Genomic DNA, 13,396 nt, shown 5'->3' with positions numbered 1-13,396 from the left:
GACCTCCCTCCACCTATCGCATTTCCAACGCCCCTCCCCCAAGTCCCTCCTCCCTACCTTTTATCTTGGCCTGCTTGGCACACCTTTCTCATTCCTGAAGAAAGGCTTATGCCCGAAACATCGATTCTCCTGCTCCTTGGATGCTGCCTGACCTGCTGCGCTTTTCCAGCAACACATTTTTCAGCTCTGATCTCCAGCATCTGCAGTCCTCACTTTCTCCCAGAAAGTCCTGCCAATGCTGTTCCACTGTTTCTCCTGCTAGGCTCCTCTCCCAGTCAATTCTACACAGCTCCTCCCTCATTCCTCAGTCATTGCCTTTTTCAGCTGTAATGCTGTTACCTCTGATTCTATCTTCTCCCTCAAATTGCAGAGTAAATTCAATCATATTCTGATCACTGCCTCGAAAGGGTCCCTTCACTTTATGCTCCCTTATTAAGCCTGCCCCCTTGCACAACTCTAAATCAGTATTGCCTGTTCCCTAGTGGGCTCCAGTGCAAGCTACTCCAACAAGCCATCTTGTAGACATTCCACCAATTCCTTTTCTTGTAATCGCTGATTTTCCCAGCCCACCTGCATATTGAATGCCCCATGGTCACTATAACTTTGCCTTTCCTACGCAGCCTTTCTATCTCCTGGTGTATTTTGCCCCCCAGCTCCTGACTACTGTTTGGAGGCCTGTACATAATTCCAGCTGTGGTTTTTCGACCTTTGCGGTTCCTCGATTCTATCCATTCAGATTCTTCACCGTCTGACTCTACTTTGTTTCTTATTCTTGATTTAATTTCCGTTCTTATAACAAAACAACCCCACCCCTTCTGCCCACCTGCCTATGTTTCTGATAGGATGGATATTAATCCTATCAATGGGTTGTATGTGCAATTCTGATCCCGTTGCAGCCACGTTTCCGTGATGCCCGCCACGTCATACCTGCTCATTTTAATCTGTGCCACAAGCTCATTTATCTTCTTCCTTATACTGAGTACTTTCAGATATAACACCTTCAGTCCTGTATTAACCGACCCTGTTCTCATTGTCATTTGTTTGTCAACTGTGCTTGAAGTTTAATTGCTAACCCTTTTCAAACAGTTTTCCTATTTGTGACTGTGCTGGAGACTTTAATCGCCTCTCCTGAGTTCTGCACTTTTACCTCCTTCAATTCATGCTTTCAAATTTCCCCTATAACTGACCTTAAGACCTTAGGATGTAGGGCATCCGATCCAGGGACTTGAGAGCCTTTTGGTGCTGTCACATGTATAAATACGTGCAGTGCTGGAGAAATTTGGCAGGTCTGGCAGCATTTGTAAAGAGAAAAAGAGTTAATGGTTTGTGTCAAACTCTTCATACACTTTCTCACTATTTTTTTCTCTCGTGATCGCAATTACTTTTAGTTCTTCCCTTTTGCCTTTCGGTTTTCTGCAGTTGTTGAAATGCTTTCTGTATCTTCTACTGTGAAAACAGGGAATACTTTTCAGAGTCTTTGCTGTGTCTTTGTTTCCTATTAATTTCCCGTCTCATCATCACTTTAGCTGCTTTTTTTTATGTACTCATGGAAACATTTACAGTCTGTTTTCGTGTTTCTTGCTAATTTTCTCTTTTTCTCTCCTACTCTAATTCATTTTTTTATGATCCTTTGCTTGTTTCTAACAGTTCACAATCTTCTGACTTGCCACCAGCCTTTACAACAAGGCACAACTTTCCTTTCAATTTACACAGCTTTTATATTTCTTAGTTAGTCACAAAAGCTATACCTTCTCATGGTCTTCTTTTCTGAATGAAATATGTTTGTGTTGAAAATTCAGTTTGGCTTAAATGTGTCCCACTGCTTCTCTACTGTCATAATCTTTTAACCAGACCATTTGTGCCTGCTTTGAATTCATATCCTTGTAGTTGTATTTTATTTACTTTTAAGACTCAATCCTACATTTCTCATCCTCAAATTAAATACAAATTTCTGTGACATTATGATCACTTTTTATGATAGTTTACAATGATGTCATTCATTAATCCTCTCATTGTGCTTTACCAGGTCTGAAATAACCTGTTCTCTCCAGTCTCAGAACATGTTATTCTTACAAATTGACCTGAATATACCCTATGAGCATAACATAGAACATAGAAGAATACTGCGCAGTACAGGCCCCGAATGATCCTAAGTTCATCCAACTCCAGCTCCAGTTCCCTAACACGGTCTTGGAGGAGCTGGAGATGGGTGCACTGGCCTTGCCAGTTCAACTCCTCCAATCTATGTAAATGTTAGAATCTCTCATGATCATTCTTATCAATCCCCTTTGTTTTGTTTACTGTCCATCCAAACTGATTCTATGATTGATCTTCTGAGCCAAGAACATTTCTGATTTCTGTACTGATCTTTTATTAACCACCCCACTTTCCTTCCTTACTCTCCTTAATACCTGTGAAATTCCATTGAATATTTGTGTCTCGGTCATTTTAACCTTGTGATCAGAACTCTTCAATTGCCCTCATAACATAATCATTTATTTCCATTTTTGTTATCAGTTTAACCATGTTATGAATGCCCTATGAATATTAACAAGCTTTTTGATTTGTTTTGCGATGTTACCCTACTCTGAACTTATCTCATGTCACCTTGTGTCTGTGTGTTCTATCCTTTTATTCATATTGCTACCCTGCACTATTGTCCTTTCTTTCTACCTTCTGTGGTCTCCCTTCACATGAACTCTCACCTCATTATTGAGTTTAATGCCCTCTGAAGGGCCTGGTTATAAAGTTGGCTAGGATAATGATTGTTCAGGGGGAGGCAGTCTCAATCTCCCTCTTTTCCCCACACTGTGCCACTGTTTATACAAAATGTGGTAGAAATTTGACCTCGTTCCCTAGGAAGCTGTAAATGCTGGGCACTAATTGAACCTTTTAGGTCTGAGATAATTAATTGTGTTCACTAAGGGTGTGGGAAGAGATAGACAATAGGTGCAGGAGTAGGCCATTCTGCCCTTCGAGCCTGCACCACCATTCAATATGATCATGGCTGATCATCCTTAATCAGTATCCTATTCCTGCCTTATCTCCATAACCCTTGATTCCACTATCCTTGAGAGCTCTATCCAACTCTTTCTTAAATGAATCCAGAGACTGGGTCTCCACTGCCCTCTGGGGAAGAGCATTCCACACAGCCACCACTCTCTGGGTGAAGAAGTTTCTCCTCATCTCTGTCCTAAATGGTCTACCCCATATTTTTAAGCTGTGTCCTCTGGTTCAGCACTCAGCCGTCAGCGGAAACATGTTTCCTGCCTCCAGAGAGTCTAATCCTTTAATAATCTTATATGTTCTAAACAGATCCCCTCTCAGTCTTCTAAACATCTCCAAGATGGAGAAAAGGGTAAATGACACCAAGGTTCACGTCAGCAATGATCTAGTTAAAAGGCTAAGCAGGCTCAAGGAGCTTAATGGCCTCCTATTCCTACGGCACAGTAACTGCATTTAAAGAATTGCTTTTAAAATGTCGGGATATCGTAATGGTATGAGAAATGCTATAAATGTGAGTTCTTTACCCAATATTTATTATACCGCTATAAAACTGGGTATGATCAGAGGCTAGAGACGTTTCCCTCTGGGTTGAAACATGTTCTTGTTCCTGATAATATATCACTTTATAATGGTTCCCATAATGAGGCAGTCTCTTACTAACACGTTAATATAATAAAGGGACTCTGGGCACGTCTCGATGAGGGTGATGCTGTACATACTTACTGGGTTTTCCCTTCTGCTGCACAGACAGCAGTGGAGACGATGATGGGAACACTGCAGTGCGGAGAGAAAAGAGAACGACTGTGTCGAACCCCATGATACAGAAGGTGGGTGAGATAGTACATGGCCAAACTGTGGTTTAACAGTGCAGAATCAGGAACAGGAGACCATTTGGCATGTCAGGCCTATAGGGATCTTTTGTAAGGCAGTTGAGTTACTCTTGTTGCATAGAAACATAGAAAATAGAAATAGGCATATATTATTTACCCTGAAGAGTCTGCTTCCATTCAGTATGGCCATGGCTGATCATCCAAGTCAGTGCCTTGTGTCCACTTTCGCTTCTGTACCCTTTGATCCCTCTAGCTTTAAGCACTGTAACAATCTACCTCTTTGAAACTTTCCATTACAACTATATCACAACTGAGTCCAGGCAAGAAGCCCATTCGACCCGAAATTGCTAACTGTTTTGAAAAGCAATTGAATTAATCTTTCTTCATATCCATGTGAGTTTTCTATCTCCAAATATTTACTTGTTAGATTAGATTTGATTCCCTACAGTGTGGAAACAGGCCCTTTGGCCCAACCTGTCCACACCAACCCTCCGGAAGTAATCTACCCAGACCCATTTCCCTCTGACTAATGTACCTAATACTATGGACAATTTAACATGGCCAGTTCACCTGACCTGCACATCTTTGGACTGTGGGAGGAAACCGGAGCACCCGGAGGAAACCCACGCTGACACGGGGAGAATGAGCAAACTCCACACAGATAGTAACCTGAGGGTGGAATCGAATCCAGTTCCCTGGTGCTGTGAGGCAGCAATGCTTAACCACTGAGGCACCGTGTCGCCCACTAAGTCTCTTTTGAAACCTACTTCTGAACCTGTCTGCTATGCTATTTTAGACATATTTTTGCCAGTGAATTCAGAATTCTACCAGTCATTGCTTAAAAATGTTTATCTCATTTCTTTTTCATTTTTTTAATCATCAAATTTGTGCCGAATGGTTATTGATTTTTAAGACAATGGAAATTTTCTTTTATTCTTTTGTTTTCGATGCTTCTAGTGCAGACCCAGAGTCTTTTAGAAAGTTGTTATTGAACCTGCTTCCATCATCCTTTCAGGCAATGTGTTCCAGATCATTACTAACTGCTTGAAATAATGTTACCTTAACTCCCTTTGGTTTTCTGTTACATTCATCAGCATAGGAACTGTGTTTCTCAGTCAAAACACCTGACCGTTTTGAACACCTCAGTTAATTTTTCCTGCATCCTTCTCTGCTGTACGAGGAATAGGCTTTACTGAACTCCTCACCCTGCTACTAATTTGGCACATTTCAATGTTCTTGTAAACCCTACGGCCTACCTCAGAATTCTTCCAGCTGGGGCTGAGCCATGATTTTATAAAGATTCAGTAAAATGTCCTGTCCTTCATATTTATTCCTCACTTTCAGATCATGTGTGCTTCTGTAACCTGGCTTGCCAACTTCATTTACCAACAGGCCTCAGATTACCTCTTAATAAACATTTATTGCACATGCTGGAAGCTGCCAGTGAAGGCTGCTTTCCTGCCCAGAGACAGGTTAACATACTCAATCTTGGGTTGGCACGGTGGCTCAGTTCTCACAGCACCAGAGAACTGGATTCGATTCCACCCTCCGGCAACTGTCTGTGTGGAGTTTGCACATTCTCCCCGTGTCTGTGTGGGTTTCTTCCGGGTGCTCCGGTTTCCTCCCACAGTCCAAAGATGTGCAGGTTGGGTGAATTGGTCAAGGGAAATTGCCTGTAGTGTGCAGGAATGTGTAGGTTAGGTGCATTGGTCAACGGTAATATAGCACAAGAGGTTAGGGGAATGGGTGTGGGTGGGTTCTCTTCGGAGGATCGGTATGGACTTGTTGGGCCAAAGCGCCTGTTTCCACACTGTAGAATTTCTGTGATTCAAGTCCAGGGGAATTTGTGTTATTTCTTAGACCCATCTAAGAAAAAATATCTTAGATTTGTAGTGATCCTACCCCCACCCCCCAATTGAATAGTCTGCTGGTACTCAGTAATCTGTATGAACCGTGAAGAGCAGTAGCTTGGGTGAGATGGTCAAGGATCGGTACCCTGCTACTAATCTGATAAGAGGAATGATCAGGCCCTGCAGCAATTGCTGAACTGTAATATTAATAAACAACATGTGTGTCTGATTCTCAGGCCAAGGCTGCTGTTTACTAACTGTTTATCTGATTGTTCCCAGACTGCAAGATCAACAAGAGTGAAAGAGCAATGCAGTAACAGTGATAGTGATGGAGCTGAGAAAATCACTGTGTCGTACAAATCCACCCGATCTGCGGTAAGCAGCAAGAAACAAATCAGAAGCTCCCCCAAACGGGAGCCATGAGGCCCATTCCATCTCAATTACACGGTGGCTCCCCGCAGATGAGGGAAGTGGGAGAGCTCTGACCCTGCAGATGAGGGAAGGGGGAGAGCTCTGACCCTGCAGATGAGGGAAGTGGGAGAGCTCTGACCCTGCAGGTGAGGGAAGGGGGAGAGCTCTGACCCTGCAGATGTGGAAAGGGGGAGAGCTTTGACCCTGCAGATGAGAGAAGGGGGAGAGCTCTGACTCTGCAGATGAGAGAAGGGGGAGAGCTCTGACCCTGCAGGTGAGGGAAGGGGGAGAGCTCTGATCCTGTAGATGTGGAACGGGGGAGAGCTCTGATCCTGTAGATGTGGAACGGGGGAGAGCTCTGATCCTGTAGATGTGGAAAGGGGGAGAGCTCTGACCCTGCAGATGAGGGAAGGGGGAGAGCTCTGACCCTGCAGGTGAGGGAAGGAGGAGAGCTCTGACCCTGCAGATGTGGAAAAGGGGAGAGCTCTGACCCTGCAGATGAGGGAAGGGGGACAGCTCTGATCCTGTAGATGTGGAAAGGGGGAGAGCTCTGATCCTGTAGATGTGGAAAGGGGGAGAGCTCTGACCCTGCAGGTGAGGGAAGAGGGAGAGCTCTGACCCTGCAGGTGAGGGAAGGGGGAGAGCCCTGACCCTGCAGATGTGGAAAGGGGGAGAGCTCTGATCCTGTAGATGTGGAAAGGGGGAGAGCTCTGATCCTGTAGATGAGGGAAGGGGGAGAGCTCTGATCCTGCAGATGAGGGAAGGGGGAGAGCTCTGACCCTATATGGGCTGGGGGCTGCCTGTCCTCCTTGGGAAGGAGTTAATATATGTCCCCACATGGAATGAAATATCAGGAAAGACATGTGAAATTCACACCTGTGTAAAATAACTGTCTTTATGAACAAAGTAGTTTGAGGATATGCGTTAATGAGGGGGTGATGTGGAGGAACGAGAGTCTGAGAGAGACACACATGACATTGTTTGGTGTCATGAAAGGGCAGTGTTGTAAATGCCGTATGGAGTTTTTGCCTTTCTGTCCTTCACAGAAACCTGTTGGCCCAGAGGACATGGGAGCAACAGCTGTATATCAACTGGACACCGAGAAAGATAAAGACATGCAAGCCATCTTCGAACGAAGTCAGAAGATCCAAGAGGTGAGGGGGTTTGCTGATCCCATATTGGGGTTATGTGATTTGATGGTATTTGTAACCTGCCCTGTTTCACTACATCTGCTGTGTTCCAGGAATAGTGACAGAAGCTGTTTCAGGTAAAGATAACCGGTTCTAGTGGTAGGTCTCACACCTGAAATGTTAACCTGCATTCACAGATGATGCCTTAGTCACTGAGTATTTCCAGCATTTCCTGGTTTTTATGCCTTGTCTGCATTTGGTCATGAGATTACCCAGTGAGGAGTAGGGAGTGGAAGACATAAGATGTATTTGTGAAATACAGACCATGTCACAGAAGAACCATTTTAGAAATACAGAGAGCTTATTGAGATGTCCAAACCCCAGTCTTTCTCACAGATGAGCTCAGTTTGACACGAACGCCCTCACCTAGCTGTCAACCCTAACTTTCTCTGCTTAGCCAACCTACATAGTTCCAAATTATCTCCAGGTAGCCATATTACTTGACATTGTCACTTCAATCACTTTCCCAGCTAATTTGATTCCTCGTTAGGTGATAATTTTTCATTTATGTCGCCTAGTTGACCCATCATCACGATGAGCCGTCGACCTCGGTTAATTTTGTTAGGATTCTTGATAATCTTAAAAGTTGAATTGGGTGGAAGTTTGAGATTTGGGGTTATACGGTAAGTTTTCAGTTGGTCTACAAATCCCTTCATTTGACAAAAGTGAGTGAACAAACTTCTCCAGCAGCAAAACCAAAACACTGAATTCTGGGCATCTGCGATCAAAACAGAAACTGTCAAAGAAACTCAGCATGAGCAGAAGAAGAGATACACTGGGCTGAAAGCATTAACTCTGTTTTTCTCTCCACATGTGCTATCAGACCTGCTAAGCTTCTATTTATATTTGAGTTCTGCTCCTGTTGACATCAGAATCAAGGGGATGGTGCGTTAGGGTGAGGGAGAGAAAGAGACTGAATCACTGAGATCCACTGGGATGATTGTTGGAAGGATTGTTATTGAAAGTAGTCAGTCTCACAAGCACAGAGAATGAAACCGGGTAAAATGAACAATACTTACTGGGATACAGTGGCAAAAGCAGTGGGGAGATAGAACACAAGCATAGGGATTGAGAGGAACATAGTTTGCATACAACACTGCAATGGTGAAGAAATGAGATTAGATTAGATTACATTACATTACTGTGTGGAAACAGGCCCTTCGGCCCAACAAGTCCACACCGACCCGCCGAAGTGCAACCCACCCATACCCCTACATTTACCCCTTACCTAACACTACGGGAAATTTAGCATGGCCAATTCACCTAACCTGCACATCTTTGGACTGTGGGAGGAAACCCATGCACCCGGAGGAAACCCATGCAGACACAGGGAGAATGTGCAAACTCCACACAGTCAGTCGCCTGAGGCGGGAATTGAACCCGGGTCTCTGGCGCTGTGAGGCAGCAGTGCTAACCACTGTGCCACCGTGCCGCCCACTACTAACGAGGAAACAGATGTAAAAACGTGTAGTTACAATAATATAAATAAATCCTAACCATAAAGCTGTTTAACCACAATTAGTATGGGACTTTCAAATACTTTGCCACATCAACAAACAGTTCCTGCTTTCACTGTGGCTGACTCTTCAATGTCCAAAATGAGGACTATCATAATCTTGTAGTTATCCTCTTTGTAACTAACAGGAATTGAAAGGGAAAGATGATGAAAAAATCTACCGAGGTATCAACAATTACATCAAATACGTCACACCCAAAGACACGTCCATGGGAAATGCAGCTTCTGGAATGGTGAGGTGAGTGAAACATTCAGCAACGCCTCTCGATCTCCCTCCTGGATCCTTCAGGCTCGGACTCCACATTGTCTAAGGTTAGCTAGTGGAGTCCTATTCCCCGTCCCTCAGTAATGAGTGACATTACTGCCCCCAGTCCCTCAGCAGTGAGTGACATCACTGTCCCCAGTCCCTCAGCAGTAAGTGACGTTACTGCCCCCAGTCCCTCAGCAGTGCGTGACATTACTGCCCCCAGTCCCTCAACAGTGAGTGACATTACTGTCCCCAGTCCCTCAACAGTGAGTGACATTACTGTCCCCAGTCCCTCAACAGTGAGTGACGTTACTGTCCCCAGTCCCTCAACAGTGAGTGACATTACTGTCCCCAGTCCCTCAGCAGTGAGTGACATTACTGCCCCCAGTCCCTCAGCAATGAGTGATGTTACTGTCCCCAGTCCCTCAGTAGTGAGTGACATTACTGCCCCCAGTCCCTCAGCAGTGAGTGACATTACTGCCCCCAGTCCCTCAGCAGTAAGTGACGTTACTGCCCCCAGTCCCTCAGCAGTGAGGGACATTACTGCCCCCAGTCCCTCAGCAGTGAGTGACATCACAGCCCCCAGCAGTGAGTGGCGTTACTGTCCCCAGTCCCTCAGCAGTGCGTGACATTACTGTCCCCAGTCCCTCAGCAGTGCATGACGTTACTGCCCCCAGCCCCCAGCAGTGAGTGACGTTACGGACCCCAGCCCCTCAGCAGTGAGTGACGTTACTGCCCCCAGTCGCTCAGCAGTGAGTGACGTTACTGCCCCCAGTCCCTCAGCAGGGAGTGACGTTACTGCCCCCAGTCCGCTCAGCAGTGAGTGACGTTACTGCCCCCACTCGCTCAGCAGTGAGTGACGTTACTGCCCCCACTCGCTCAGCAGTGAGTGACGTTACTGCCCCCACTCGCTCAGCAGTGAGTGACGTTACTGCCCCCACTCGCTCAGCAGTGAGTGACGTTACTGCCCCCACTCGCTCAGCAGTGAGTGACGTTACTGCCCCCACTCGCTCAGCAGTGAGTGACGTTACTGCCCCAGTCGCTCAGCAGTGAGTGACGTTACTGCCCCAGTCGCTCAGCAGTGAGTGACGTTACTGCCCCAGTCGCTCAGCAGTGAGTGACGTTACTGCCCCAGTCGCTCAGCAGTGAGTGACGTTACTGCCCCAGTCGCTCAGCAGTGAGTGACGTTACTGCCCCAGTCGCTCAGCAGTGAGTGACGTTACTGCCCCAGTCGCTCAGCAGTGAGTGCGTTACTGCCCCCACTCGCTCAGCAGTGAGTGACGTTACTGCCCCCACTCGCTCAGCAGTGAGTGACGTTACTGCCCCCAGTCGCTCAGCAGTGAGTGACGTTACTGCCCCCAGTCCCTCAGCAGGGAGTGACGTTACTGCCCCCAGTCCCTCAGCAGGGAGTGATGTTACTGCACTGAGGTAGAGGTCAGTGATTTTTTTTTTAATAAGCTATGAAAAAGGCCTGGTGGATAGTGTGAGCCTTGACCTTCATTCTCTCAAGGAAAAAGTGAGGTCTGCAGATGCTGGAGATCAGAGCTGAAAATGTGTTGCTGGAAAAGCGCAGCAGGTCAGGCAGCATCCAGGGAACAGGAGAATCGACGTTTCGGGCATAAGCCCTTCTTCAGGAATGAAGCTCTTCCTGAAGAAGGGCTTATGCCCGAAACGTCGATTCTCCTGTTCCCTGGATGCTGCCTGACCTGCTGCGCTTTTCCAGCAACACATTTTCAGCTCTTCATTCTCTCAACCCCCACACAGTTTCTCTCTGGCAACCCGTCTCTCATTGGCTGTCACTGTTTTGTGTAATGCGCTGGCAGTTATTGTTAGTTTGGACACTGATTATTGTGTTTCAGGAAAGGACCTATCCGAGCTCCTGAGCACCTTCGAGCAACAGTGCGGTGGGACTATCAACCTGACATCTGTAAAGATTACAAAGAGACCGGCTTCTGTGGGTTTGGAGGCAAGTTCCTCTTGTTGTCTTCCAAGAGAAATCTCGTTGCCTTTTTCTTCTTGGTCGTCGAGATTCGAGGTTTGGAAGGTGGTTTGGCCAACTGCTTTGTCCTGGATAGTGTTGTGTTGTTGAGGTGGCACTCATTCAGGCCAATGGGCACTGTTCTATCACACTCCTGACTTATTCATTGTCGATGGCGGACAAGCTTTTGGAAGTCTGGAGCTGATTACTCACAACAGTTCTATCCTGTCCTAGTATTTATATAGCTTGTCTGGTTCAGTGTCTTAAAAACTTGACGAGTAATTTGAGAGAGGAGGTGTCCCTGGCCTCCTTCCCTATTAAAAGAGTGGCAGTGAGCTTTCATGGTGTGTGGTCTTCCTCTGCGCTCTGCTGACCAGGAGTATTTTTTTCTGTCTCTCTCCCTCATAGACAGCTGTAAGTTTCTACACGACCGATCAGACTACAAACATGGCTGGCAGATCGAACGGGAGCTGGATGAAGGCCGTTATGGTGTAAATGGTGAGTGTTATAGTTACAAATGTAATGTTACCTTAATCTTCCTTAAATGTAATGGGGTTGTCACAGACAGCAATTTTAAATAAGTATTGTGGCTACTGCCAAGGCGCTGGCATCACCTGACTGCATTAAAGTACAACATGATATGTTTAGGAATTGTGATTGGTTTTAATTCCTGCTTTAGCTGAGTGAGATGCTGTTCACAAGGACAGCAGTTGTTTCAACTGATCTCATTGTCCCTGTGTGAGCAGAGGAAAGTGGGGTCATGTGTTAAGAATCCCAGTCATTATTGTAATGCGTAGACAGGAGTTGTCATGTGAGAATATAAGGTGAAGACAGGACACTCAGTTGTGAGTTTCTCTTTGGTTGAGGTGGTTAAGTCCAAATACTACCTTCCCGTGGAGCCGTTTCAAAGTAAGAGTGTGTCTTTGAGTGGGTGGGAAAGAATGAAAGAAAGATGTTCTCTTGTGTCAAGTGACTGAATGACAAAACATGCAAAAGCAAAGCTTGCCACTTTGGTAACATCCAGGATTAACTTGGGGTTGTTCTTTAAACTAAACTAGTCAAAACTATCACTTGTCACTCCGATCTAGAGTTGCTAACAACTTTACCATCACTTCAACCATCTCTTGATCTTTCTCACAAATGTAGGAAGGCTGTAGATGCTTCAGAGAGGGTGTAGAGCAGATTTCCTGGATTGGAGGGCTTGTCTTATGAAGAGAGATTGAGTGAGCCAGGGCTTTTCACACTGGAGAGAAGGGGGAAGAGAGGTGACCTGATAGAGGTGTACAAGGTAATGAGAGGCATTGATAGAGTGGATAGCCAGAGACTTTTTATGAAGAGAGATTGAGTGAGCCAGGGCTTTTCACACTGGAGAGAAGGGGGAAGAGAGGTGACCTGATAGAGTGGATAGCCAGAGACTTTTCTCCAGGGCAGAAATAGCTGTCATGAGGGGGTCATAATTTTAAGGTGATTGGAGGAAGGTATAGGGGAGATGTCAGAGGTAGGTTCTTTATGCAGAGAGAGGTGGGTGGTGGAATGCACTGTCAGCGGTGGTAATAGAGTCAGAGGCATTAGGGATGTTTAAGCGACTGCTGGTCTAGCACATAGGTGGCAATAAATTGAGGGGTGTGTAGGTTAGCTGATCTTAGATTAAGCTAATTAATGGGTACATCGTGGGCCAAAGGGTCTGTACTGTGCTATACTGTTTTATGTTCTAAATGGAAGAAAAAGAAAAACAAATCTCTTAATGTTATTTTTGCCAAAACTCAGATCCAAAAATGTGTCATGTAGTGAGACCAGCTCACAGTATGCCACATAGACTACCCCAGTAGTTTGCAAAGGATTAACTGGACCAGCAGGAGGCTGGGAGAACACAGCAAAGCAGGCAGCATTAGGAGGTAGAGGAACACAGCAAGGCAGGCAGCAACAGGAGGGAGAGGAACACAGCAAGGCAGGCAGCATCAGGAGGGAGAGGAACACAGCAAGGCAGGCAGCAACAGGAGGGAGAGGAACACAGCAAGGCAGGCAACATCAGGAGGGAGAGGGACACAGCAAGGCAGGTAGCATCAGGAGGCTTGGAAAACACAGCAAGGTAGGCAGCATCAGGAGGTAGAGGAACACAGCAAGGCAGGCAGCAACAGGAAGGAGAGGAACACAGCAAGGCAGGCAGCAACAGGAGGGAGAGGAACACAGCAAGGCAGGCAGCAACAGGAGGGAGAGGAACACAGCAAGGCAGGCAGCAACAGGAGGGAGAGGAACACAGCAAGGCAGGCAGCAACAGGAGGGAGAGGAACACAGCAAGGCAGGCAGCAACAGGAGGGAGAGGAACACAGCAAGGCAGGCAGCAACAGGAGGGAGAGGAACACAGCAA

General features: G+C 46.1%; 1 protein-coding gene across 1 annotated transcript in view; it reads left to right on the top strand.

Moving 5' to 3' along the window:
- Positions 1 to 13,396, top strand: part of rnf113a (ring finger protein 113A) — a 27,302-nt gene that overhangs the window by 6,102 nt on the left and 7,804 nt on the right. Inside the window, exons 2-7 of the mRNA XM_043675360.1 lie at positions 3,754 to 3,833; positions 5,966 to 6,061; positions 7,144 to 7,251; positions 8,932 to 9,041; positions 10,910 to 11,016; positions 11,437 to 11,526. Of these exons, the coding sequence (XP_043531295.1) occupies positions 3,754 to 3,833; positions 5,966 to 6,061; positions 7,144 to 7,251; positions 8,932 to 9,041; positions 10,910 to 11,016; positions 11,437 to 11,526 (591 nt within the window). The remainder of the gene's footprint in view (positions 1 to 3,753; positions 3,834 to 5,965; positions 6,062 to 7,143; positions 7,252 to 8,931; positions 9,042 to 10,909; positions 11,017 to 11,436; positions 11,527 to 13,396) is intronic.

This window comes from Chiloscyllium plagiosum, chromosome 33 (genome assembly GCF_004010195.1).
Source record: "Chiloscyllium plagiosum isolate BGI_BamShark_2017 chromosome 33, ASM401019v2, whole genome shotgun sequence".
Lineage (NCBI taxonomy): Eukaryota > Metazoa > Chordata > Chondrichthyes > Orectolobiformes > Hemiscylliidae > Chiloscyllium > Chiloscyllium plagiosum.
Note: the sequence above shows the minus strand (reverse complement) of the source record. Positions and strands in the feature narration are given on the sequence as shown.